We start from the raw sequence: 23,510 nt of genomic DNA, 5'->3' as shown, positions 1-23,510 counted from the left end.
ACCGAAAGAACCAAGAAGATGAATCCCTGCAGTCACGAAAGCTTTAAATCGAAATTTAACACATTTATATTGAAAATAAACCTTTGTTATGGACTGTCCGAAGCCAACCTGAGGACGGGCAGCTATTGCCAGGCAGAAGAAGCAGCCACTGGCCCCATACGCACCGCACCACAGTGAGGCGCAGAGACAAAGAGATCCGAAACGATTGCACCTCCCATCGCGATTCGACGAATTGCCACGATTCAGGCTCACAAGTCCTATGTACGAGAACATCGTGGTGAATGCAGCGGCTCCTCATGGAGGCAGGGCTCAAATGAACCCGTCGCATACAAGGGATGTGAAATTCTACTCTTACGTACACGATTCGACGCTAGACATTACGAGCGTAAGAATCGACTTTAACAACAGATTGATCTTCTTGGTTCTTTCGGTAAAGTCACGTAGAAGGGAAGTAATAAAATAATAAAAATAAAACATAATAAAATTATTCTCACGACGTTTCGGCCACAACGCAAGCAGCCGTCCTCAGGTGAAAACCAGGTCCGTCGAGACGAATGACTCTGAATGCGTTGTGGCCGAAACGTCGTGAGAATAATTTTATTATGTTTTATTTTTATTATTTTATTACTTCCCTTCTACGTGACTTTACCGAAAGAACCAAGAAGATGAATACCTGCAGTCACGAAAGCTTTAAATCAAAATTTAACAACAGATGTATCGACGCATGCCTCAGAACGAACCGTGCTCTCACAGCACGCTCAGACTTAAGATCCGTACATTGTGCCGTATGTATGTGGACCTCGCATATACGTACGTAGCCAAGCGTGCTAATCGAAGGTGCGACCATCGTTACGGCATCACAACGCAACCCCTCGTGTCCCATCCATCAAAAATCAGCGCGTGCCAACAAAGGGGCCTGCCACATTAGACGGCTACACGGCGTTTGTTCCCGGCTGTTCAAGTTCATTGATTAGGTGTAGCCCTGTGAGCCATTCGGCTCTTGAATCGGGTGCAACCACAACAAACAAAAACATGATAAAAAAAAACATCTTAAAGTGAATATGTGACAGTGCAAACAGAATATCAAAGAAGAAGACAGTAAAATATTGCAGAAAAAAGCACCGTACACCAACGCTGTGTGCAAAAATCCCAGTGGGATGCAAGTCAAACAACAACAACAAGACAACTTAGATTAAGGCCATCAGTCTAACTCTGTACTACAACAAAACAAACATGGCTAAACCAATACACTTTTCGAAATCACCAAAATAAAGCCATGACACCAATGAAACAGTGATCATAGGAACTGTGACGGAATTTTTTGCTTGGGATGAGACCTTTGCCTAGCAGTGGATACAGCAATGCCGACGATTAAAAGTCGTGTACCAGCCACTTATAGAGCAGCCGTGACGAATGGCAGGCTCAGTCCTTGCTGCCCGACATCAGCATGTGGGAGTCTGATAGAAAAGCTGGCTTGCAGACAGGAAAAGACGAAGGCGAATGGACGGAGGGAGGGAGGGAGGGGACGCTTGCCAGAGAGACAGACATTTGTTCAGACAAAGGGGACTTGCCAGAGAGACAAACAGCAAGATGGCCCGGAAAAACGTGCAGTTGGCTATGTACGGTGCGAAAGAAGTTCAACATACAAACAAGACAGGGGGGATGCACGAGACGAAGCACATAGACACACAGAGTGCTCAAGCCAGACAGATGTGCAGGCAGAAACTGCTAAAACTATTTGTCGGTGTATGTGTTTTGGGAGCCCGGAGGGGCAGGGCAGGGCGGCCGAGGAAGGAAGTGGACGAACTACTTTGTACGGAGGCAGCCGCCCCTACTGCCCCCCCCCACCAGCCCACCCCCCCACCAGCCCACCCCCCCACCAGCCTACCCACCCCCCCACCACCAGCCTAACCCAACCGCACTCCCACCACGCTCCCCTTGAATGGTGGAAATTCAGTCTGGACGCAGCAGCAGTTCCGTCACAGTCACAGCGCACAGGGGAGGAGAACGGCAACAGCCACATGCAGCAACAGGCAACGTCGAGTTAGCAAATAAATAAATAAACAAACACGCGCGCACGTGCACGTGAAGAGAATTCTTAATTACGCCCTGTGTGCTCTGCGGGGCCATGATGGCTAACAGATGTGCACCGCCAATGCCTCCTCCTCCTTGAGCCCTGCGCACGCACGTCTGGCCACACTTTTCACGAAAAGCAGAGTTCCTCTCTGCACCCCGAGATCCAGACTCCCCCCCCCCTGCCCACACACACACACACTCTCCCCATCACCGGTGGGCAGGAGATCGGCCGCGCGGCTATGCACCAACCTCGATTTGGGAAGGTGGCAAAAACCGAAAAATCGAGCGAAAATAATGCGCGGAGGTCAGGAGATGCAGGGGTCAGGGGCAGCGACAGCGTGGAGCGAGGAGGTGTCGCGATGAGACGATGCTGTCGCTCGCGACTTCGCTGTGCCAGCCGCACGCTGCTGTTGACGCTGTCGGAAGCGGCCTCGCACAGCCACCCACTCGTGCGTTCACAACGCGCAGTCACTTGCAAAGACCGTGATGGAATCTCACGCCGTCACGTCGTGCTGCTGACAACAGTCTCGCCGCCGTCACTTCTTTGCCAGACGCTATTTCTTGCCGTCACTCATATCGCCGCCACAGACTCACTCCCGCCCGGTACAAACTAAAAGACCCACCTCTGTCTCGCGCCCCGGTGTGGCCGACTATTGTGGGGGTTGTTGTACAAATGTTTTAATTCTAGATATGAAGCTTTCGTGACTGCAAGGATTCATATTCTTAGGTTTTTTCGGTAAAGTCACGTAGGTAAAAAATTAAAATTAATACAAGTAAAATATTTTATTTTTATTTTACTTTTATTAATTTAAATTTTTTACCTACGTGACTTTACCGAAAAAACCTAAGAATATGAAAATATTTTATTTTATTTTTATTAATTTTACATTTTTATCTACGTGACTTTACCGAAAAAAACCCTAAGAATATACAAATGTTTTGTTTGCGATTCATAATTTGAACAACAAAAAAGGTCTTTGGGTTGGATCGCGTAAATACAAATACCGTCGTTAACGGGCGTCACGACGTCTTGAGATCAAGGATCCGTTCCGAAAGTCGCGCACAGCAGCGCGCAACGCGCGTCGATGAGAATTCATATGGGGGGGGGAGGGTTATCATCAAATTTCTTCAGGGATTGCTTGTACTGGAGTGGTATTTTCATCTACACACTTGGGGGCGCACTTTTTCACACGGCCTGCTACAGAGGACAGATGTTTATCGCGCATGTATGTTGAACTTTTTTCGCACCGTACGTAGCCAAACGAACTAAATCGGAGGTGGTGTCGGGGGGGGAAGGACAAAACACTGAACACAGCTGATCTTTATTCATTCTCACAGCCATAAATATATCCAATGAAGTAATACATCATATTTAATATAACGGGGCTCTGATTCACATGCCAGTGACCAGGCTGAGGGCATCAATTCACGGCACACGATAAACCGGATCAATCACCGGCATCTGGAACTCAAGACTTGAGCCCAGGATCGTCGGTGGGGCCTGCTCAGTGTCTCTGGGACCTCCGAGCCAGTCAGCCACAGGTGAGGGGAATAGTTTTACTATATTTTGTATTTACTTTTCTCAGAAGTGTCAACATTTGGCCACCTTTTCTCCGTGTTTTCAAGAGGGAAACTTCAATTGTGCAAGAGTAACCCTCGGGCAGTGTCTACGGTGGTGATAGAAAAATAATGTTTCTTGATTGGGTTAGGATTGTGAATAATAATCGCTATTAAACAGAAAGGGGGGCGATTTGAGGCAGTGGTTTGCCCACTGTACTATAAACTAAGCTTAAACTAGATATTTTATTTTACCAGGTGGAAATGTATAGCAGCCTAATACTCTAATCGCATGTTTCTAAATGTGGAGGGGAAAAATCGGAGGACCTGGAGAAAAATCCACGCGACCACGGGGAGAGAGAGAACATGAAAACTCCACATATACCAGGCATCAGGATCGGGATTGAACCCACGACCTTCTTCATACCGGGCGAGGTAGTTAACGTCTCACCAACGCGGTAAGCCGAGTTTATTTCCTGGACACAATATCAGTGGCGAGTGATATCTGAACACGTCTTGGGCACCAACCCCATTTCAACAATCCGCCGATATATGAAATTAGCTTTTTTTTCTTTCTTTTTTAAATGTGATCGCAATAATATTGGGAGGCCTTCATCCCATCAGTAGATTGACAAAGAGCTATAAACTATTATTTGTATTTTTATTCCACGTCTATTACATGGGAATGTCTCACTGTGTCAAGACTCTTATTTTACGAGAGTCCTGCATTAGGTGTTTGACCAATTTAATTCACATTTGGCTTCGTGTGGGAAGGAAGCTAGCGCACCCAAAGAACACCCAATCATGCGTACTTAAGGATAACACTGAAAGATCTGCACAGATGGATTCAAGAATCCATCGCCGTACCACCGTCCACTTTCCACCATGCAATCTATGGTCATAGTACAGCGAGCAGGTTCTTGGCTGAGTGTGGCTCATGAGGAACGTAACCCCCCCCCCCAACTTCTCTCTCTAATTGAGGGCGCGGGCGTTAACGAGCGTGGCGCAACGCGCGACGTGCCATTTAATTTCAATTAGGGGTGTCGCGTTTTCCCCGGTCGGATATTCGGTGTGCGCTGCTCCATTCAGGGCCGATTTCCGCAGCACAGAGGCCGCACTGTGAGGCGCCAAACACAGGGCCGCCTCTTAGCCCCCCCGCACCCCCCCCCCCGCCGGTCCCGAAGGTACCAAGGAAATGCCTGAACGCTGGCATCACGGCCCGGTGGGCCGCGCTCGCTCGCTCGCTCACGGCGGCGCTCGGAATTAATGGACGGAAAAAACACACAAGTTTTGCTACACGTGTGCGTGCGTGCGTGCGCATGTGTGGCTGCCTGGTGCGGTGCGGGGGCGGGGTGTACGTGAAGGTAGCGGGATGAGTGGGTGTAGTGTGGTGTTGTGCCGGGCATGTGTGTACGTTACTGTGTGTGCGCCGCGCCGGGCCGGACTTTCATAGGTGCTCGCTAACAGCACTTGCCCCAACAGTCTGTTAAGGCTACACGGGGGAGCTTTGTCTTTGTGTAGGTGTAAGGCAGTCGGGGACGGCGGTGTAGTGGTTAGCGCGCTGCACTACAAACCCGGCGAGCCGAGTTCGATTCCCACTCATGACAAATAACAGTGACGAATATCTGAACTAGTCCAGGGCCTCTCCTAGGTCGACTCAGCCTTAAATTAGTACCTGGTGCGGTGTGTAAGCATTACCAAAGGAGGCTGGGCTGTGGTGATGACCACCCACCCTCTCGAGTGCCGTGCCAACATACCAAGGTGCTCGCTAAGAGCACTTGCACCAAAAGTCTGTTGAGGCTATACGGGGGATATTTGTTTTGTGTGTATTTGAAGGCAGCATGCAGGAGGAAATAGTTTAGTGTTGGTTACATGTGCAGGTAGGTGTGTGTGTGTGTGGCACCGTGGTGATGTCACCGCCACTTACGAGCGAATGCAGGTTGTTCTATTATTGGGATGCGGTGTTGAGTGTGTATGTGGCTGTATGGGGGTTGCGTATGTGGAAGGTTAAGTAGAGTGGGCGAGTGTGGCGTGTGTGGCGAGCGGTGGAGTGCTTGTCATACACACCTACCGGAGGTGTGTATGTTGGGGGAACGGTCGTGTGATCGATTGCAAAATTCTGTGTTGCCATTGACCAGTGGCTATTCATATCAATTCCAGTGATATTTGAACCTGGCCTGAGCCTGCGCTGTATTGAATGTGTTTGTGTATTTATGTATGTATATACAGGGAGCGGTGGCACAGTGGTTAGCGTGCTGTGCGACGAACCCGTCGACCCGGTTCGATTTCCCGCTCACAGCCAACACCAGTGACAATTATCTAAACCAGTCGTGGGCCTCCACTAGTTCGACTCAGCATCAAATGAGTACCTGCTGCGGTGTGTAAATATTGCCACTCGGGAGAAGAAGGCGGCCGGGCGTGGTGTTGGCCACCCAGCCACTCGTGACCTTCACAGGTGCTCGCTAACAGCACTTGCCCCAACACTCTGTCAAGGCTATATGGGGGGATGGGGAGTCTTTGTCTGTGCCTTTTAAGTGTGTGAGCTTGCACGTGTGTGCACCTCCATGCGCGTTTGTGACTTCATGCGAGGACATACATGTGTCTTCTTGGTTCTTTCGGTAAAGTCACGTACAAGGGAAATAATAAAATAATACAAATAAAACATAATAAAATACAATTCTCACGACGTTTTGGCCACAACGCAAGCAGCCGTCCTCACGGCTGAAACGTCGTGAGAATTATTTTATTATGTTTTATTTTTTTCATTTTATTATTTCCCTTCTACGTGACTTTACCGAAAGAGCCAAGAAGATGAATCTCTGCAGTCACGAAAGCTTTAAATCGAAAAATAAAATAATTCTCACAACGTTTCGGCTACTCGGCTACTTGCGTTGTAGCCGAAACGTTGTGAGAATTATTTTATTATGTTTTATTTTTATTATTTTATTATTTCCCTTCTACGTGACTTTACCGAAAGAACCAAGAAGATGAATCCCTGCAGTCACGAAAGCTTTAAATCGAAAGACATACATGTGTGTTCGTGTGAGTACGTGCGTGTAACGTGGGGAGCGGTAGTGTAGCGGTTAGCGCGCTGCGCTATGAACCTGGCGACCCGGGTTCGATTCCCGCTCACGGCTAACACCAGTGACGATTATCTGAACCGGTCCTGGGCCTCCCCTAGGTCGACTCAGCCTTAAATGAGTACCTGGTGCGGTGTGTAAACATCGCCACTGGGGAGACAAAGGCGGTCGGGCGTGGTGCTGGCCACCCACCCCCTCGTGTACCGTTCTGGCCTTCATAGGTGCTCGCTAACAGCACTTGCCCCTACAGTCTGTTAAGGCTATACGGGGGATCTTTATCTTTGTAACGTGCCTGCAACGTGTGTGTGTACGTGAGTGAGTGTGTGTGTGTGCGAGACGGCTCACCGATGCGAGTGCCTTGCCCAGGGTGTCCCCGGTCTGTGTCGCCCCGGCTGCGTTGCCCCTGCTCCCTGTGGGCCAGACAGTGACGTCACGTCACCCACAGGCGCGAAACCACAGTCTCCCTGGGCCAGCGGCGCTCACTTGTCCCATATTAGGATATTCTGTCCCTCCACTCAGTGCAAGCTAAACACGTGCAACACACTCGGGAAAAGCGCCGTTGCACCCTCTCTCTTTTCTCTAGTACGAATGTGAATTGAGTAGCAACCATAAATCCGATGTCGAAGTTGGAAAACCAGCTGCTGGCTTCATAGCACAACGCGTGCAAACCACTCGTGCGCTCACAGGAGTCTTGCAGTGACACGTGTGAGCTGTTCATGTCACGTCAAAACTGTTCAAATGTCACTTTCATGAATAAATCGGTAGTGCTTTCAACATCCTGAAATCTAAGCTTGTACCACCACTACCACCTCTATGATCGCTGCCACCACCAGCTCCAGCACCACCTCCTTCACCGAAATTACCAGCACGGTTATCTCGACCACGACCACCACAACCATGATTGGTCGCTTTTTTTTAAGTCTGTCTGTTTCTGGCCTGAAAATTTCGGCTGCTGTGCACGTACCTCGAATCACAATGCAGTGACGATGATGAAGAAGGCTGTGTTTTTATTTCATGACATTTTAAGCGTAAATGGACATAGTGGTGGCACAGTGATTCTCTTAGCCCAGACACAAAAACTGAATTCCGACCACATCGAGGGCGAGTGATAACTGAACCAGCCCTTCAGCCAACAGCTTCACAAACCCGCAATCACCAGCATGCCAATGTATGGTCAAACAACTCCCCTGAATGACAGTATCGGGAGGCCTGCATCCAGCTGTGGTTTGACAAAGGGCTGACAATGTTTACATGATGATTAAAGGAAACATGCTGTTGAAAAACATTGAAATCAGATTAGAATCAGAATTTGATGAGCTATGAAGCTCTTTTTCACAGATGTCCAGTCGGGGCGGGTCAGAAAGTTCCAACAACAAACAATACAAAAACACGATGGGAGTGCAAAGTATAGGAAAGGTAAACAAACAAAAAACGTTTATATTTTACCAGGTAGAACCCACTGAGCTAGCGACCTGACCACAAATTATAGCTCAACGAAGTGGCTTATCATGTGGAAATTTATAGGAGCCAAATAATATAAATACTCTAAACGCGTGTTTCTAAATGTGGAGGGAAAAACCGGAGGACCCGAAGAAAAAATCCACGCGACCACGGGGAGAGCGCCATGCAAACTCCAAATACACAGCAGGCGTCGTCAGGGTCGGGATCGAAGCCACGACATCTCGCCAATGCGGCGCCCCTAATTGGAATTAATTGAGATTAAACATAGCAACATTGCCCCCCTACAGGAGACTAGTGTGTGCGAAACATAGCCCCTTTCCTTCGCGATCGCCTTGTGTTATAAGAATGGCACGAATATCAAATGCACGAAATTCGTATTTTATCATTACCGTGGTGCCGGGCGGCCTCAGCGGGAAGGGGCTCACCGCCACCGCCGGTCGGCGTCCGCGCGCTGGACCCGTAGCCCGGAGCTCCACCGTGCGGGGGGAACGGGCCCATGGGCGGTAGCGCCAGTGCGGAGTCTCCGGCGCTGTGGGGCGGATAGCCCTGCGAACCAGCAACAGAAGACAAAGACTTTACAATTGGCATTCATGGAAAGTTCCGTTGGCGAGGGCTCTACCTATCTGGGCGCACTGTGGGTGGTGTGGCCGGCACCGCGCCCTCGTGTGGCCTTTGTCTCCACGGTAACGGTGTCTTTGCACACCGCACAGGCCACGCTCGGGGAGGCCCGGGACCAATTCTGATATCACTCGCCACCGACATTATCCGTGGCTTTAAATCAAACTCGGGTCGCCGGGCTCGTCGTGCAGTGTGCTCAAAAGGCTGTGCCACTCCTCCCTGCGCTCCAACAATAAAGCAACCGCCGCCATTCGCCGCACCTCCCGATTAGCACGGTTGGCTACGTACAGTGCGAAAGAAGTTCAACATACATACGTACACACTACAGCCCGTGTGCCAGGCTAGGTACCCTGCGCTACACGTGTAGCGCATGGGCAATGGGAACGCAGTGGTTGTGAAGCGGCCGGGATGAGTGTTGTGCTGCTTGACTTAGTGATGCGAAGCCGAGGTCAGTGGTGGTACGAGGGATGAGCGTGGACCATTTGTAGTTGGTGCGGTGTTTTTCGAGTTCACCTGTGTCGTGATCGAGTGATTCTGACGCGGCCCGGATGAGTGTGTGGCGCACCTACGGTGACCGTGGTGCTGTATTGGGACAGTGCGGAACATTCTGGACAAAATCGTAGTGGTGAGCGTGCCGTGGTTCTGGGCGAGAGTGGGTACCAATCGTTCGTGTGCACCGAGGACCCCGTAGGAACCAGGCGGCTGGCTCATGTGAGCGGCGGCATTGGCCGTGCCGCCGTATGCGCCCGGCTGGGCGAGGCCGCTGCACGGGCCCCACAACTCCGCCGAAGCCTGCGCACCATCTGCACGACCATACAATGTAAAAAAAAAGGAAAACAAAAAGTAAAAAAACTCAAATTTAAATCCCCTATGAGACACAACATTTAATAACAGTGGATTTTGCAAGGGGGAGAGAGGCGGGTGGATGGACGGATGGGGGCGGGGGGGGGAGTGGAGGAGGCGGGGGGGGGGTTCGGAGAAGGAAAAATGGGGATGTGTGGCGGGGCGGTGCAGCAGTAGAGAGGAGGGTGATGGAGGGGGAGGGAGACAGGAACTCCCGTAAGGCAAAAGTATGCACGCGCGGGCTCAGCGCGGCCGTGCACCACACCCAGCCGCAGCTGACAAAACAGGCAAGCGGCCGGGGCAAGACAGCGCTACAAACAAACTCGCTGTGCCGACAAAGCGCACGCGTGTTGCACCACTGAAGCAGCGGCGGCGGCTGCGGTGAGCGGGCGGGCGGGCGCGAACGCTGGCAGCGTGTTCTCATGCACCCCAATCCGCGGGGGAGTATCCACAAACAAAACAACAACTCAACCGGACCGGAATACACCCTTCACCTCCTGCCCACCGTCTCCCTCTCATGTCTGCAATGCCTGCCTCGTCCATCCTATATCCCTCTCGCTCTCTCTCTCTCTCCCACCCACCCACCCCCAGTCACATTGTGAGCGGAAGACGACAACATTCGTAGTCAGGAAATGTGGACGTGTCGCCATCACGGATGGTGTGTGCTCCCCGTGCCCGTTACAGCCTTCAAGGATCCGTGTTTTTCGTATTACGATCCTCGCGTTTGTCTGTAAACAACGGGGATCACATTGTCGCCCGCGTCCTCTTGTGCCTCTGCACAATGTTTGTTTAGCACATAGCAGTTAGCGGCAGCAGCAGCAGCAGCAGCAACAGAATCAGAAGCAGCAGCGGTAGAAGCATCAGCACCAGCAGCAGAAGTAGCAGGAGCATGAGGACAACTGCAACGGCAAAGTCAACAACAAGAGTCCAAATCGACGGACTATGCTCGCACCAGCAAATACATCAACTGCGGCAACAGCATCGATTGCTATGCTAGCGACGCAAAAAAAAAACATGCAGCGGGAAAAGCAGACAAAGCGGGACAAGAGGAGCGAGCGCCAAAGCGCGCAGCGAGGGAAGCGGTGACCGAGTCACTTCTGCAACTAATGCAAATCTGCGGTGGGGATGTGCGAGCCGTGGAATATTTTCACAGCGGTTCCAAGTCAAGGTCCACGCCGAAGTGGCACCGGGATTATTTTTAGTTCTTTTTCCCCGCAGTGTTCACCACCATCGGCACCGCGCTCCGCAAAAACCTTCACGCTATTTTCCGTGCCATGCAAACAAGCGGGGGGGATAAACAGGGCCACGCATATACGTGCGCGCATGTACGTGCGCACATGTGGGTGGGGAGCGGTAGTGTAGCGCCGGGCCGGACTTTCATTGGTGCTCGCTAACAGCACTTGCCCCAACAGTCTGTTAAGGCTATACGAGGGGATCTTTGTCTTTGTGTAGGTGTAAGGCAATCGGGGAGTGGTAGTGTAGCGGTTAGCGAGCCGCATTACGAATCCAGTGACCCGAGTTCGATTCCCGCTCACGGCCAACACCAGTGACGATTATCTGAACCGGTTCTGGGCATCCCCTAGGTTGACTCGGCCTCAAATAAGTACCCGGTGCGGTGTGTAATCATCGCCACTCGGGGAGACAAAGGTGTGCCCTGCCCGCCTTCATATGTGCTCGCTAAAAGCGCTCGTCCCAACAGTTTGTTAAAGCTATACGGGGTTCTCTGTCTGTGTGTACGTCACGCGAGCTCGGCAGCTTGTGATGGAACCAGGATGGTCAGGATTGAGCTGGGGCCTCACCTTGCATGTAGTATGGGCTAGAGTTAGAGTTGGGGCTGGCTTCACCCTGCATGTAGTATGGGCTAGAGTTAGAGTTGGGGCTGGCCTCACCCTGCATGTAGTATGGGCTAGAGTTAGAGTTGGGGCTGGCCTCACCCTGCATGTAGTATGGGCTAGAGTTCGAGTTGGGGCTGGTCTCACATTGCATGTAGTATGGGCTAGAGTCATGGTTGTGGTTGGCCTCACATTGCATGTAGTATGGCTAAGGTTGGGGTTGGCCTCACCTTGCATGTAGTATGGACTAGAGTTATGGTTGGGGTTGGCCTCACCTTGCATGTAGTATGGGCTAGAGTTATGGTTGGGGTTGGCCTCACATTGCATGTAGTATGGCTAAGGTTGGGGTTGGCCTCACCTTGCATGTAGTATGGACTAGAGTTATGGTTGGGGTTGGCCTCACCTTGCATGTAGTATGGGCTAGAGTTATGGTTGGGGCTGGCCTCACCTTGCATGTAGTATGGGCTGCCATACGCGCTGGCGCCGGGAGGCTTGCTGGGGTATCCTGGCGCTTCCCGGCTGCACTCCTCGGAGCCCGGCGCGTACACCTGTCCGCGGTAAAACGGCAGAGGCGAGTGAGCGCAACAGCCAGCGTCGCTCGGCGGCACATCTGACGCGACGGCACTCCAGGAATTCCGTCATCTACAGGTTCAACGCAACGTCGAATGCGGCGGCGGCGTCGTCTCGAGACGCTGTATTCGGACGGTGGGCGCATTTATTTTACAGGCAGCCGGCAGTCGGGTCGCGGACGTGAGAACGCGGGCAGGGAGTCGACAGCACAAACGGCTGAGGGAAATAATGCTGTCGGTGCGAACATTTCAGCGTTAGCCCCTGGCATGTGCGCGTTTTCTCTGGGCACTTTGGTTCCCACCGACACGGAGCAAAAAATATCTCTTCATCAAAATTGGCCATACGTCCCGGTGCGTCGCCCACCTGCAAAACTAAAAAAAAGAGGATTTCACGCTCGCCAAGGTTTTCCTGAAAAAAACCTAAATTACTATGTTTTTATAGGCCCAACGAAAGGCGGCATTCTTTTCGTAAGAGTTCTGTGGAATAAAAATACAAAAGAACAACTAAAATGGGAGTTTAAGCCATGGACGTTATGAAACTAAAGTTCTGAACATCATATAAATCTGAAACAGGAGACCCTGGCAAAACATGACTTACTGCAGCACGTTTGTGTGTATGCGTCAACTGAGACCCTGGACACGCTTGCAAATGAAATGTTTTATCTCAAGCAAATATCCAGCTGAAATTGTTTAATAAAATAAACCATCACTTACACCCCATTACCACCACCATCACGTAATCACTACCCTGTCACCGCCACATTACCAACACCGCCCCATCATCACCGTCCATCAGAACCTCGTCACCACCACAACAAAACCACCGCCCCATCACCACCACTGTCATCACTGCCCCATCACCACCACATTAGAGCCACCTGTCGTCGCAACCCATGACCTGAACACTTGTGGCTAGCAGGAATAATACAAAACTGAAGTTTTTGTGGCACGATGATGGCTTGAATTTTTTTTTATGTTGTCAAACAGGAAAAATAAAACATCTGCCCAGAAACGCGTTCCAACTTTCGTCCATTTACTGTTATTCGAAGCGACGCAAGGTTTGGGTTTGGACATTGTGCTGCTAAGCAACACGCAACGCCTAAGGGCCGCAGAGGTCTAAATGAGCTCGCTTGTCAAAATGCCATTATATAATGCAGCGGCTCGCTAAGAAGGGGTTCCCGTACGGAGTATTACATCACCGCTAAACAAACCCGAGTGCATAATCCTGCACGTGTTGATGCCAAAAGCGCGCTCGCAAAGCACCGCTGCCCGAGCGGGGATAATTCGTCAATTAAGTCAATTAATCATCCAGAGATTAGAATCGACGGCCAGTTATTGTTTCGGTTTAACACGTAGTCTTTCGCGACAAATATCATCCAGAAGAGGTTTCTCTTTTTTTTGGCTGTCGCCTAATGGTGAGGCAGCAACCTGATGAAGCTGGTTGTAATCACCGGTGACGCGTCGTAATCGAGTTGCAAAAGTTGTGGGTTTACTATCCACCACGTAACGGTGTGCCGAAGTAGTAACTAATTAGCACGTTTTGTTTACGTGACAAACCTCACCAATTGGCTGTGTCGGGTGGTGGCGGGTTTATTAACGATGTATTTAAGGTTATTGTTTTGGCCCCCTTAAAAAAATGATGGCCACCTCAGCGTCCTGTCTCACGAAGACAAGAAACCTCCTGCAATCCGTGGGCCAGAGGTCGCAAACGGGTTTTGATTCCTTACCCGTACCCGTACCCGGCCGCACCAGGGTCGCAAACGGGTACCCGTACCCATACCCGGCCGTACCCGTACCCTACACCCGTACCCGGTCGGGTACGGGTATCGGGTACCTGATTGCGACCTCTGGGATGAAGCCATGTTGCAGGCGCGGGTGGGTTGATTCTAGGAACTTGAATCGTGAGAAGAGACAAGACGTTGGGAAATGAGTGACAAACAGTTACTCACGGCCTACCCGTACCCGTACCCGGCCGCACCAGGGTCGCAAACGGGTACCTGTATCCGGGTAGCCGGTTATCGGGTAGGGTACGGGTATCGGGTACCCGGTTGCGACCTCTGCCGTGGGCCCGGGGAAACGTGGCCGACGGTCATCCCCCTCCCTCCCCCAAACTATTTTCGTGCTTTCCGATTAGTCGAGGAACAAACAGGTAATCGGTAGATGAATCGATTTACTTAACTGGCCCCGGGTTCACTCAGCGGTAGATCGAGGAGGTTGTTCAAATTGTAAGGTTGCGAGTTCGAATTGTGGTTGTGGGTTGGCTCAGCCTATCATCCTTTTGAGTGGGGGGTAAAGTTGACAGTAGTTTCCCCTATGGATAGACTCGGTCCTGCCATAGAAATGAGGAGTTTCCACAACTTGCTCAGGGCTGTACAAGGGAGACAGGAGGCACCAACTCAATGCTCACCAGAGCAGGGAATCACTTGGACTTTTTTCACTTATATTCGAGTAGCGCCAGCAATAGCGATCAGGCAGTTCGGTAAGTGCCCCACCACTTGTTCATGAACGGACAGACACTAGACGAACAAACGCATCTTGCACTCAACGCGAGAGTCCAACCTGAACCTGTCGTCGAGTCAGTGAAAAGCCCAAGACCAACGTGTTGGGATATCGTGAGCTCTCAGAAGCTAAGCAGCAGGAGTTCAGCATGCCTGTTTGTGCCCGGGTAGACGGCCTCCTGAGAATTACAATGTGGGGGGGTAGGCATGGGCCTATGGAGTGGACCAGGAGATACATTTACAGCGATAGATTATTGAATCAATCTGTGCAGAGGTTTTGAGTTTGACCCCCTCCCCACTTTGCATCCTGAGTCACCCGCTTTCCTCCCACAAAAAAACGACTTGTGTCACCGTTTTGTAAGCCATGTGCCTGTGCGACGGGACAAAGGGGCCAGAGAATGATAGGTAAAGGATGCTTGAAAATCGGTTGAATAAGAGGGTGAGACACCAGAAATAAACCACGTGGGACTGGTCAAGGATTGGAAAAAGATCGGCAAAGACTTGGGGAGGGGCCGGTAAGGAACCGGTGACGGACGAGTAAAAGGGGTCGGGGATAAACCGGTGAGGGACTGGCAAAGAATTGGTAAGCGACCGGCAAGAGATCAACAAGGAATTCAGAATCAGAATCTTTATCAGAATGTTTATTTAAGACTGGAGGATTGGTGGGAGATCGGTGAGGGACCTGTGAAAGATGGTGAGAGTCCGGCAAGAAACTGGGTGCTTGCCTTGCGCTGCGACAACGGTTCCAGACAGCGCACGGTCACTTCATTTGCTCTGGATAATTTTTTCAATAAGAAGTGAACTTCAGTGAGAACCACAGAACTATATTCCCTTTGAAGTTACATTTGGTTTCATTAAACCAGAAATCGGTATAACTTCAGGTCTGGAGCAAGCACATCAAACGAAACATGCACATGTGTGACGCGTACATGTGTTTATCATAAGAACGCCGCAAATCCTGGTTTAAGGCCATGCCAACTTTGGCACCGTCCATTCAGAGAAATTCAGCGAGGGTCCGCAATGCGAGTCGTACGCCCAGAGGAGTGACGGCCACAACAACGAGCTGAGCGCCGGGGCGACTAAAGCACAGCAAGTTGGCACAGTAGTAGTAGGCACAGGTGGTGCATCTGCCGGTCATCTCAATCGGTCAACCCATGGCACCTGAGTCTGTCCCATGACCTCCTGCCAGCGAGTCTTCGACACTTCACGTGGCCTGAACGTGCACATAGCCTGGCACAAGCGCCGTGGTGACGTCACCGCCACTTCCGGTCATCTTCGCAACGGCTTTTGGCTCGTCGTCGAACAAAGACGGTCACCGCATCGCGTGCTTTCAAATGCGCTTCTGCAGCTATAGCTTGAAAATTAATTTCTTTCAGACTTCTTTTTGTGTTTTGTCACCCTTCCCCCGCACCTCTGATGAGCACAGTTGGCTACGTACCGTGCGATAGAAGCTCAACATAGAGACTTAGTGGTGAATGGTGGTTCTTCTTGTGGCACGTCTGAAACGCAGGTTTTCACGGTTGTGCAGTGCAGCCTCCGACGTGTTTTCGGGTTGTACCTGGCGATAGTTCGGCATGACGTGTGAAGATCTGCTTGACGTGCTTGCAAGTTTTTAGTTCCTTAAGCAACTAAAAGTGTATTAAATTTCGATTTTAAAGCTTTCGTGACTGCAGGGATTCATCTTCTTGGTTCTTTTGGTAAAGTCACGTAGAATGGAAATAATAAAATAATAATACTAAAATTATGTTGTATTTTTATTATTGTATTATTTCCATTCTACGTGACTTTACCGAAAGAACCAAGAAGATTAAAGTGTATTCCTTAAGTAGCCATTCTACTCAGTTGCCGAAGACGCTCCCAGAGCACGGACTGAAACGTCGGACATCATTAATGCAACAAACACCCGGGGGGAAAAAATAGAAAAAACATGAAGAGAATTAGAGGCTTCACTCTCTCCGCCCCCTCTTTCCGTTGGCAGCCGGGGACACCATCCTGAACGAAAACTCCCGCTCAACCGTGATCATGGCACCCGCTTCTTGTTTTTTTTTTAAACCATCCTGGAAAATGTGTGTTTTATCTCCAAAACCTGGGGGCAGCTCTGGTCACGGGACTGCGTGTGGTTTAAAGCTCCCCTCCCCCCCCCACTTACCCCTTCTCTCGAGTAGGACTGGTGGTTTCATCAAGGCGTAAAAATAAATAACAAAAAATTGCGTATTTCGAGACACATTTTTCCAGACGGATTACTATAATTGTCTGGCATTTTCCAATGGTCAGAGTTGAAGGCTCAACAACAACAAAAATAAGGAAGTCGTGAACCGAGGGAGGGGATCCATGAAGGTCTGACTCCCGACATGCGCCGGGCCACCTTGTCAAAATAAAAGCCCTTACACAGTAATTTACGTGGCATTTCTCAACAGATTTAAACGCCAACATTTGGCAGGACCATGTTACTTTCTCGCGCCATTCCCTGCGCTCCGATGCCCTTCTATCGGGCCCATATATCCCTCCACGAGTGCGCGTGACATATCCCTCCATGTGTCCCAGTGTTCCTCTGTTGGCCCAGCATGTTCCTCACTGGGTCTATATGTTCGTCAGTGAATCCTATTAATACTTGACGGGGCCCGTGTGCCTATTTGCGCTCCCATATCTCTGCGTGGGTCTCCGCGTCAGAATCAGAGTATTGATTTACATCGGAGGAATCCGACGAGCTATAAAGCTTTCGTGACTGCAGGGATTCATCTTCTTGGTTCTTTCGGTAAAGTCACGTAGAATGGAAATAATAAAATAATACAAATAAAACATAATAAAATAATTCTCACGACGTTTCGGCCACAACGCAAGCAGCCGTCCTCAGGTGGAGAACAGGTCTGTCGAGAAGACAGAGTCTGAATGACTTCACCTGAGGACGGCTGCTTGCGTTGTGGCCGAAACGTCGTGAGAATTATTTTATTATGTTTTATTTTTATTATTTTATTATTTCCCTTCTACGTGACTTTACCGAAAGAACCAAGAAGAGGAGCTATAAAGCTCTTTTTCACAAATGTCCAGATGTCACTTTGCTGTCACTATGAGCTGCCCGTTCCTTAATCCTTTGTCCACGCCTGAGCAATCGTCTGTACGTGTTGGTCGCACGCAACTGAAATCGCTTACATTTGAAAGTCTCTGGCAAAAACCGTCGCTTAAAAGCACCGACAGCACCAAGAGAAGCGAGATGTGAGGCAGAGCATTTGTCTCGCGATGAAGTCACGTGATTTCGAGAGCGATTTGCTTGCGCTACGGATCGCCCAGGTGTGGCCTCACCGGCTTTACGAGCGCCAAGCCACCCAACACGTGCCGCGACCCCCTCCGTGACCTCCGTCTGGGGTCTCGGTCCGTGACCCCTCCCTCCTCCCACGCTCGACCCATCTGCGTTAACCCCCCCCCCCGCCCCCCCTTCATGGTGCGTCGTGCTACTCTTTGGGTCCCGACAGGAGCACGGCATGCCTAGCCTCGCGCGTGGAGCGACCACGTGCTGCTCAGGTGAATGTCTCGCACCGTTCAGTGAGCGATGAGCCGAGCGGGTTGACGGTAGTTGGAGCGGTGCTAGAGAGGGGGGGAGCCGACACCTAACTCGCCCCCCTCCCCAACACCCCCGCCTCACCCCCTGACAACCCCACCATCATTCTCACCACAGACAGCACTGCTCTCCAACAGAAACATCCGGCTCGTAGTGGACACACGGGCACGGGACCAGCGCAGAAAGCCAGCTGGTGCCCAGAGAAACGCCCCCCCCACCCCACCATCTCCCTTTGGCCACCAGCCCCTCCCCTCTAATGGGAATACAAAAACGTTAAGTTTCCATGTTTTGAAATCATCACTATGGGTGTCTCCTTTTGGCAGCTCCACGGACGATGGTTATGCCATTTCCCCACATGCTCAGGCATTTGAGAACGCTATTACCGCGCGCCGCGTGATTCACGCAATATGCCACGACGTCTTAATTAAAATTTAAAACGGCCACCCACTCCCCCTCCCCCCCTCTCCGGATCAAGCCGCATCATCATGAAGACATTATCGTGCTCTCGCACGCTTCCCGATGACACGGCACATGCTAATAGCGCCAGCTCCCCGAAGACGGCAATTAATTTTGGGGCGAAATCCGCCGCCCGGCATTAACGAACTTCTCCACGGCTGTCGCGCGGTCACGGAGCGGCAGGGTCAGAGGTGGCGCACGCCGTCCCACGATGCGCTGCGGCGTCGGCGGGGGCTCGCAAAGCCGATCTTACGACGACGACGACGACGCGCGCGCCACCAAGAGAGACGCCCCGATAAAGGGCCGCTCCCCTTCTGAGAGACTTGCGCACCTGCTACTTGGAACTCTCGACGGAAAATTAAACCGGCCGAGGGTGCAGGCCCATGGCCCTCGCACGCCAAGCAGAGGGAACATCGCCGCCGCCGCCGCCGCCACCGCTGAAATCTCGTCCGGACAATTTTCGCGCGGCTCCAAGTGTGGCTCCGAGACACAAGCAAGCTCTCGCTCGCTAGCGAGCACTCGTGGATAAGGGAGCACGCGAGTAGCCGTCGAGATGGGCGGAATGGCCCCAGCCGCTGGAAAGCAGCACCAGGAATCCTGGGAAATTGAAACCAGATGGATCGTGGCGAGAACGCGACTCTGTTCTGCTTCGAGTTAACAACGATTGGGAATCAACAAGCATGTAACGGCGCATCGATTAAAAGCCATTACATTTCATTCCAAGGCTCGTCCCACACGCCATCTATCAAACAACCACAGTGTGCCCATCTCTACTGCTGGACAAACAGAGGCAGAGGGGGCGGGCGGGATTTAAGGAAACTGCTTCAACTGGCGTGCAGGGAGATGGAATGGAACCGGTGACCTCTGGATTGCAAGTCCACTGTGCTGACCATTGCACCACCACATTTGAATATAGTTGGGGAAAAAAAAACAACCCCACTGGGGAGGCAGAGGAGGTGGGAGTGACTCATTCCGTGCCTACCTTGCTTGTTCACAGGAGCTGCCAGCTGAGGTGTTGGTAAGCCTAGGTTCGCGGAGTCAAACCGTAGGGGTCTCGAGTAACGGCCACGGCAACGGTGCCACTAGCCCAGGGCTCGGCAACCAAACGAACAAGAAGGGCCATGTTTCTCGAATTCGGTAAAAAACCTCAATATTTCAAGAGCAACACAATGCACGTGAACATACGAGCCGGCGGTCCTCAATGAATAACGGTCACGAAGCAGTCCCTTAAAGAGCCGCACGCAGATCCCGAGCCGTAGGTTGCCGACCCCTGCACTAGCCTCTGATTTACTTTCGCACGCCAAGTCATGACTCACCGGACAACCTCCGTGGCAAATCAGTGAGAGGGCGAGGGTGGTGGTGGTGGTGGTGGGGGTGCACGAGCTACGAAACCTCGCCACAACACTCGCTCGCAGCCGTCAAGCTAGGGGGCAACCACAAGCAGGTGTGGTGGCACATGGCTGTGATGGAGATGAAGTGTTTCTCGACTCCAGCCCTTCGTGACGCAACCGCCCCCCACCCCCCCCCCCCACTGCTGTCCCGTCCTTTTCTTGAGTGCCAATATTCTCCTATTCGTATGCAAAACTAAGCCGGTGTGCACCTGATGGTTGGGCTGGTAGCGTGCTTTTAGAGGAGGGGAATGGGGTTGTGGTGCATCGTGCAAAATTTAGAAGCTCCCAAATTCGCAGGGCTGCGTGAGCGTTGTCCACCCGAATGTTCGGTGAGTTTCCTCCAGGGTCTGTCCCCACAAGCAGAAAAGACACTGCCTTTAACAACAGCAATTGGTCAAACATCCCAATATACAAGGATCTTCTGAAAAGGGATATTACATTTTTTTGTATTTATTAAAAACCCTGCCAGCAAAGCGATTATTTCAAAATCACGGCCTGGGGTGGGGGTGGTTATGTTGTCGTTTGCCAGAATATTATCGGGAAAAAGTCAAACGTAACTTTCGTTATTGTTTGTTGCTGACGTAAGCGCAGCGAGTGGGTTCGTGAAGCGGTCTGTGTGGCGCTCGAGTCTTATGAATGGTGGATTTCTCCGGGTACTCTGGTTTAATTTTCACAAGCAAAACAATCAATAATGAAATTGAGTGGATGACAAGGAAATGTTAGGATTGGTGGATCACACAGAGATTTGTGCAACTCCCGAACCTACTGCAGCTGCGGGGTGACGAGGACACAGCAGGACAATAAGCGGGGTTGTGAATCAACCTGTGCAAACCTATTTGACGCATATCCTCTCACGTCTGTCATAGGTTTTCTCCAGACACTCTAACTTTCTCCCACACATATATAAACTCCTTTAAAAAGTCCATCGGTCAAACATCCCAGTGCAGAACTGTCCCGAGAAAAAAAAAATATCTCGGTTTAGCGAGGCTTTAATGAATAAAAAAAAATACATAATGGTCCTTACAAAGCAACTGGCCCCACCCATCTCAATGCACCTCCGATGAGCACGGTTGGCTACGTACGGTGCGAAGGAAGTTCAACATACAGTCCATACAATGCAAGATCCTCCCGTAAGGATAAGACTCGTAACTTCGTTGAGGCTCTGCTGGATAAAAGTATGGATGTAGAACTTTTTTCGCACCGTGCGTAGCCCAACCGTGCTAACGACAACTCAAAACCCAAACGCACACACACGGCCGCACACCCAGACACGACGACTGAGTGTAAGACGGTGCAGAGCAGAGCACCGTCTTACACGAACGGTGATGAAACCACCGCCGCGGAGTTTAAAGGCCGCGCTCGGAGGGGTCCTGGGGCGTTCACCGCAGGGTCAACCAACGCACGTGGCATCTCGCTGAAAAGCCAAACAAGAGCGTGGCGATCGTGGCGAGCGCACCGCTCGCTCGCTCTCTCTCCCCGAGCCACTCGCACGCGCCGCATTCCGCAATCACTTCCAAGCCTCGCCGTTCGTGACATTCCTCTTTCCCCGCTCTGATTGAAAACGCTTTCATCTTTTTTTTGTTCCACGCGGACTCACGCCAAGAGAAACACACGAGCGGAGCGTAGGGGGGGGGTACATGCAGAGGGAGAGGAAGGGGAGGCAGTGGTTGTGGTGGTGGGTGGGGGTGCGGGAAAGATGGGGAGGCAGAGTTGGAGAGGCAGAGTTGGGGAGGGGGGGGCAGCAGAGATGGAGAGAGGAAGAGGGATGAGGAAAGGGGTAGAGAGAGAGGGAGAGCGAGCGGCTGGCGTGCTGGGGGGAGGGAGGGAAAGGAAAAGAGAAGGGAGAGAGAGGAAGGAGAGCGGGGGAGGGGAGGCGGCGGTGAGAGCCATGTGTTTTGGTTATTTCCAAGTCTGCGCTGCAATGGCAAACAGACGGCCCTTTCACGGCGCGCCCCGCACACGCGCGCACACCCCGAGCTCACGACGTCTCTCGGAGCACCACCTTGCTGGCAATAGCCAGCGCCCCCCTCGGCCGACGCGGGTATCAATACCCCCCCCCCATCCATCCTCGCCACCCCCACGAAACGCAAGAGAGAGAGAGACATCGTGGGGGTCAGTGCGTGAACGCGGGCCGCCAAGCCACATGCTGCATTAGCGCAATTCTTTGAAACTGCACCTCCGATTAGCATGGTTGGGCTACGTACGGTGCGAAAGAAGTTCAACATTAAAGTGTATACATACGTCAACGCCGCTAGGCAGAAGTGGCAGACGTTACTTTCGCAACGGATTCAGGAAAATCGACGAAGCTAATTCAGACACACAGACACACAAGACAAAGATCCCCCATATAGCTCTTTAACAGGCTGTTGGGGCAAGTGCTGTCAGCGAGCACCTTTGAAGGCCGGCACGGCACACGAGGGGGTGGGTGGCCAACATCATGACCTGCCGCCTTTGTCTCCCCAGTAGCGATGTTCACACACCAGGTACACATTTCGGGCTGAGCCGACCTAGGGGAGGCCCAGCACCGGTTCAGATAATCGTAAGTGGTGGTGGCCGTAAGTGGGCATCGAACTCGGGTGTTTTCAGGGTCATCGGGTTCGTAGCGCAGTGCGCTAACCGCTGCACCACTGCTCCACACACACACATACAAAGATCTTCCGTATAGCCTTGTAAGTCAGTTGGGGCAAGTGCTGTTAGCGAGCACCTACGAAGGCCGGCACAGGACATGAGGGAGTGGTAGACATGCAGTCACACACAGACAGACATGTCATTATCATCACTATCACCATCAGCTGGATAAATAGGCTTCCCCAAACCGTTGTCTTTTCTTATAACATCACAATGCGACAATCCTTGTAGCTACTGCACACGAGCCGATTTCACCGCTCCATCTCCCCGAGGTGAGCGTGCTCTTGTGCATGTTTCCTTCCCTTTGGCTGCCACTCTGTCATCAGTCTCGACCGCTGCCTGCGTCATCCCCTATAGCGACACGTGACCTGCCCGAGCACATTCACTTTTCTTAACATTCAATATGCCGTCTGGACATTGCATATGCTATCTAATGTACGTAGACAAACAGCATGAGAATAATAATTTCTACTGGAAGAATCCGATAGGCTATGAAGCTTGTTTTCACAGGTGTCCAGGAGGGGCAGGTCAAACACAAATAGACACAAATACAGAGACTCCCCCATGCAACCTTAACAGACTAGTGAGGATTGTGCTTTTAGCAAGCGCCTATTAAGTTCGCCACGGCACACGGACGGTGGTGTGTGGCTAACACCACGCCTGCCCGCCTTTGTCTCTCCAGTGTTGAGAATTACAAACCACGCCCAGTACTTATTTAAGGCTAAGTCGACGTAGGGAAGGCCCAGAACCGGTTCAGATGTTTGGCAGTGATGTTGGCCGTGACCGAGAATTGAACTCGGTTCATCGGTTTTGTAGCGTTGTGCGCTAATCTTTACACTACCGCTCCCCCACAGAGACACCAACCGCCATTCGCCACTAAGTGGCGGTGACGTCACCACGACGCTTGTGCCAGGCCATGTGCACCTTGAGGCTACCACGTGAAGT

At 51.5% G+C, this 23,510-nt stretch overlaps 1 protein-coding gene across 2 annotated transcripts in view; it reads right to left on the bottom strand.

The window, feature by feature from the left end:
• Window positions 1-23,510, bottom strand: part of LOC144731497 (transcription factor 12-like) — a 93,399-nt gene that overhangs the window by 24,152 nt on the left and 45,737 nt on the right. For both annotated transcript variants that reach the window (XM_078612592.1, XM_078612593.1), the window contains exons 9-12: window positions 11,916-12,015; window positions 9,453-9,595; window positions 8,564-8,720; window positions 7,059-7,123 (exon numbers count right to left, since the gene is read on the bottom strand). In XM_078612592.1, coding sequence (XP_078468718.1) covers window positions 7,059-7,123; window positions 8,564-8,720; window positions 9,453-9,595; window positions 11,916-12,015 — 465 coding nt within the window. The remainder of the gene's footprint in view (window positions 1-7,058; window positions 7,124-8,563; window positions 8,721-9,452; window positions 9,596-11,915; window positions 12,016-23,510) is intronic.

Source organism: Lampetra planeri, chromosome 39 (genome assembly GCF_965212315.1).
Source record: "Lampetra planeri chromosome 39, kcLamPlan1.2.h2, whole genome shotgun sequence".
NCBI lineage: Eukaryota > Metazoa > Chordata > Hyperoartia > Petromyzontiformes > Petromyzontidae > Lampetra > Lampetra planeri.
The sequence above is the reverse complement of the archived record's forward strand: the minus strand, read 5'-3'. Positions and strand labels throughout refer to the sequence as shown.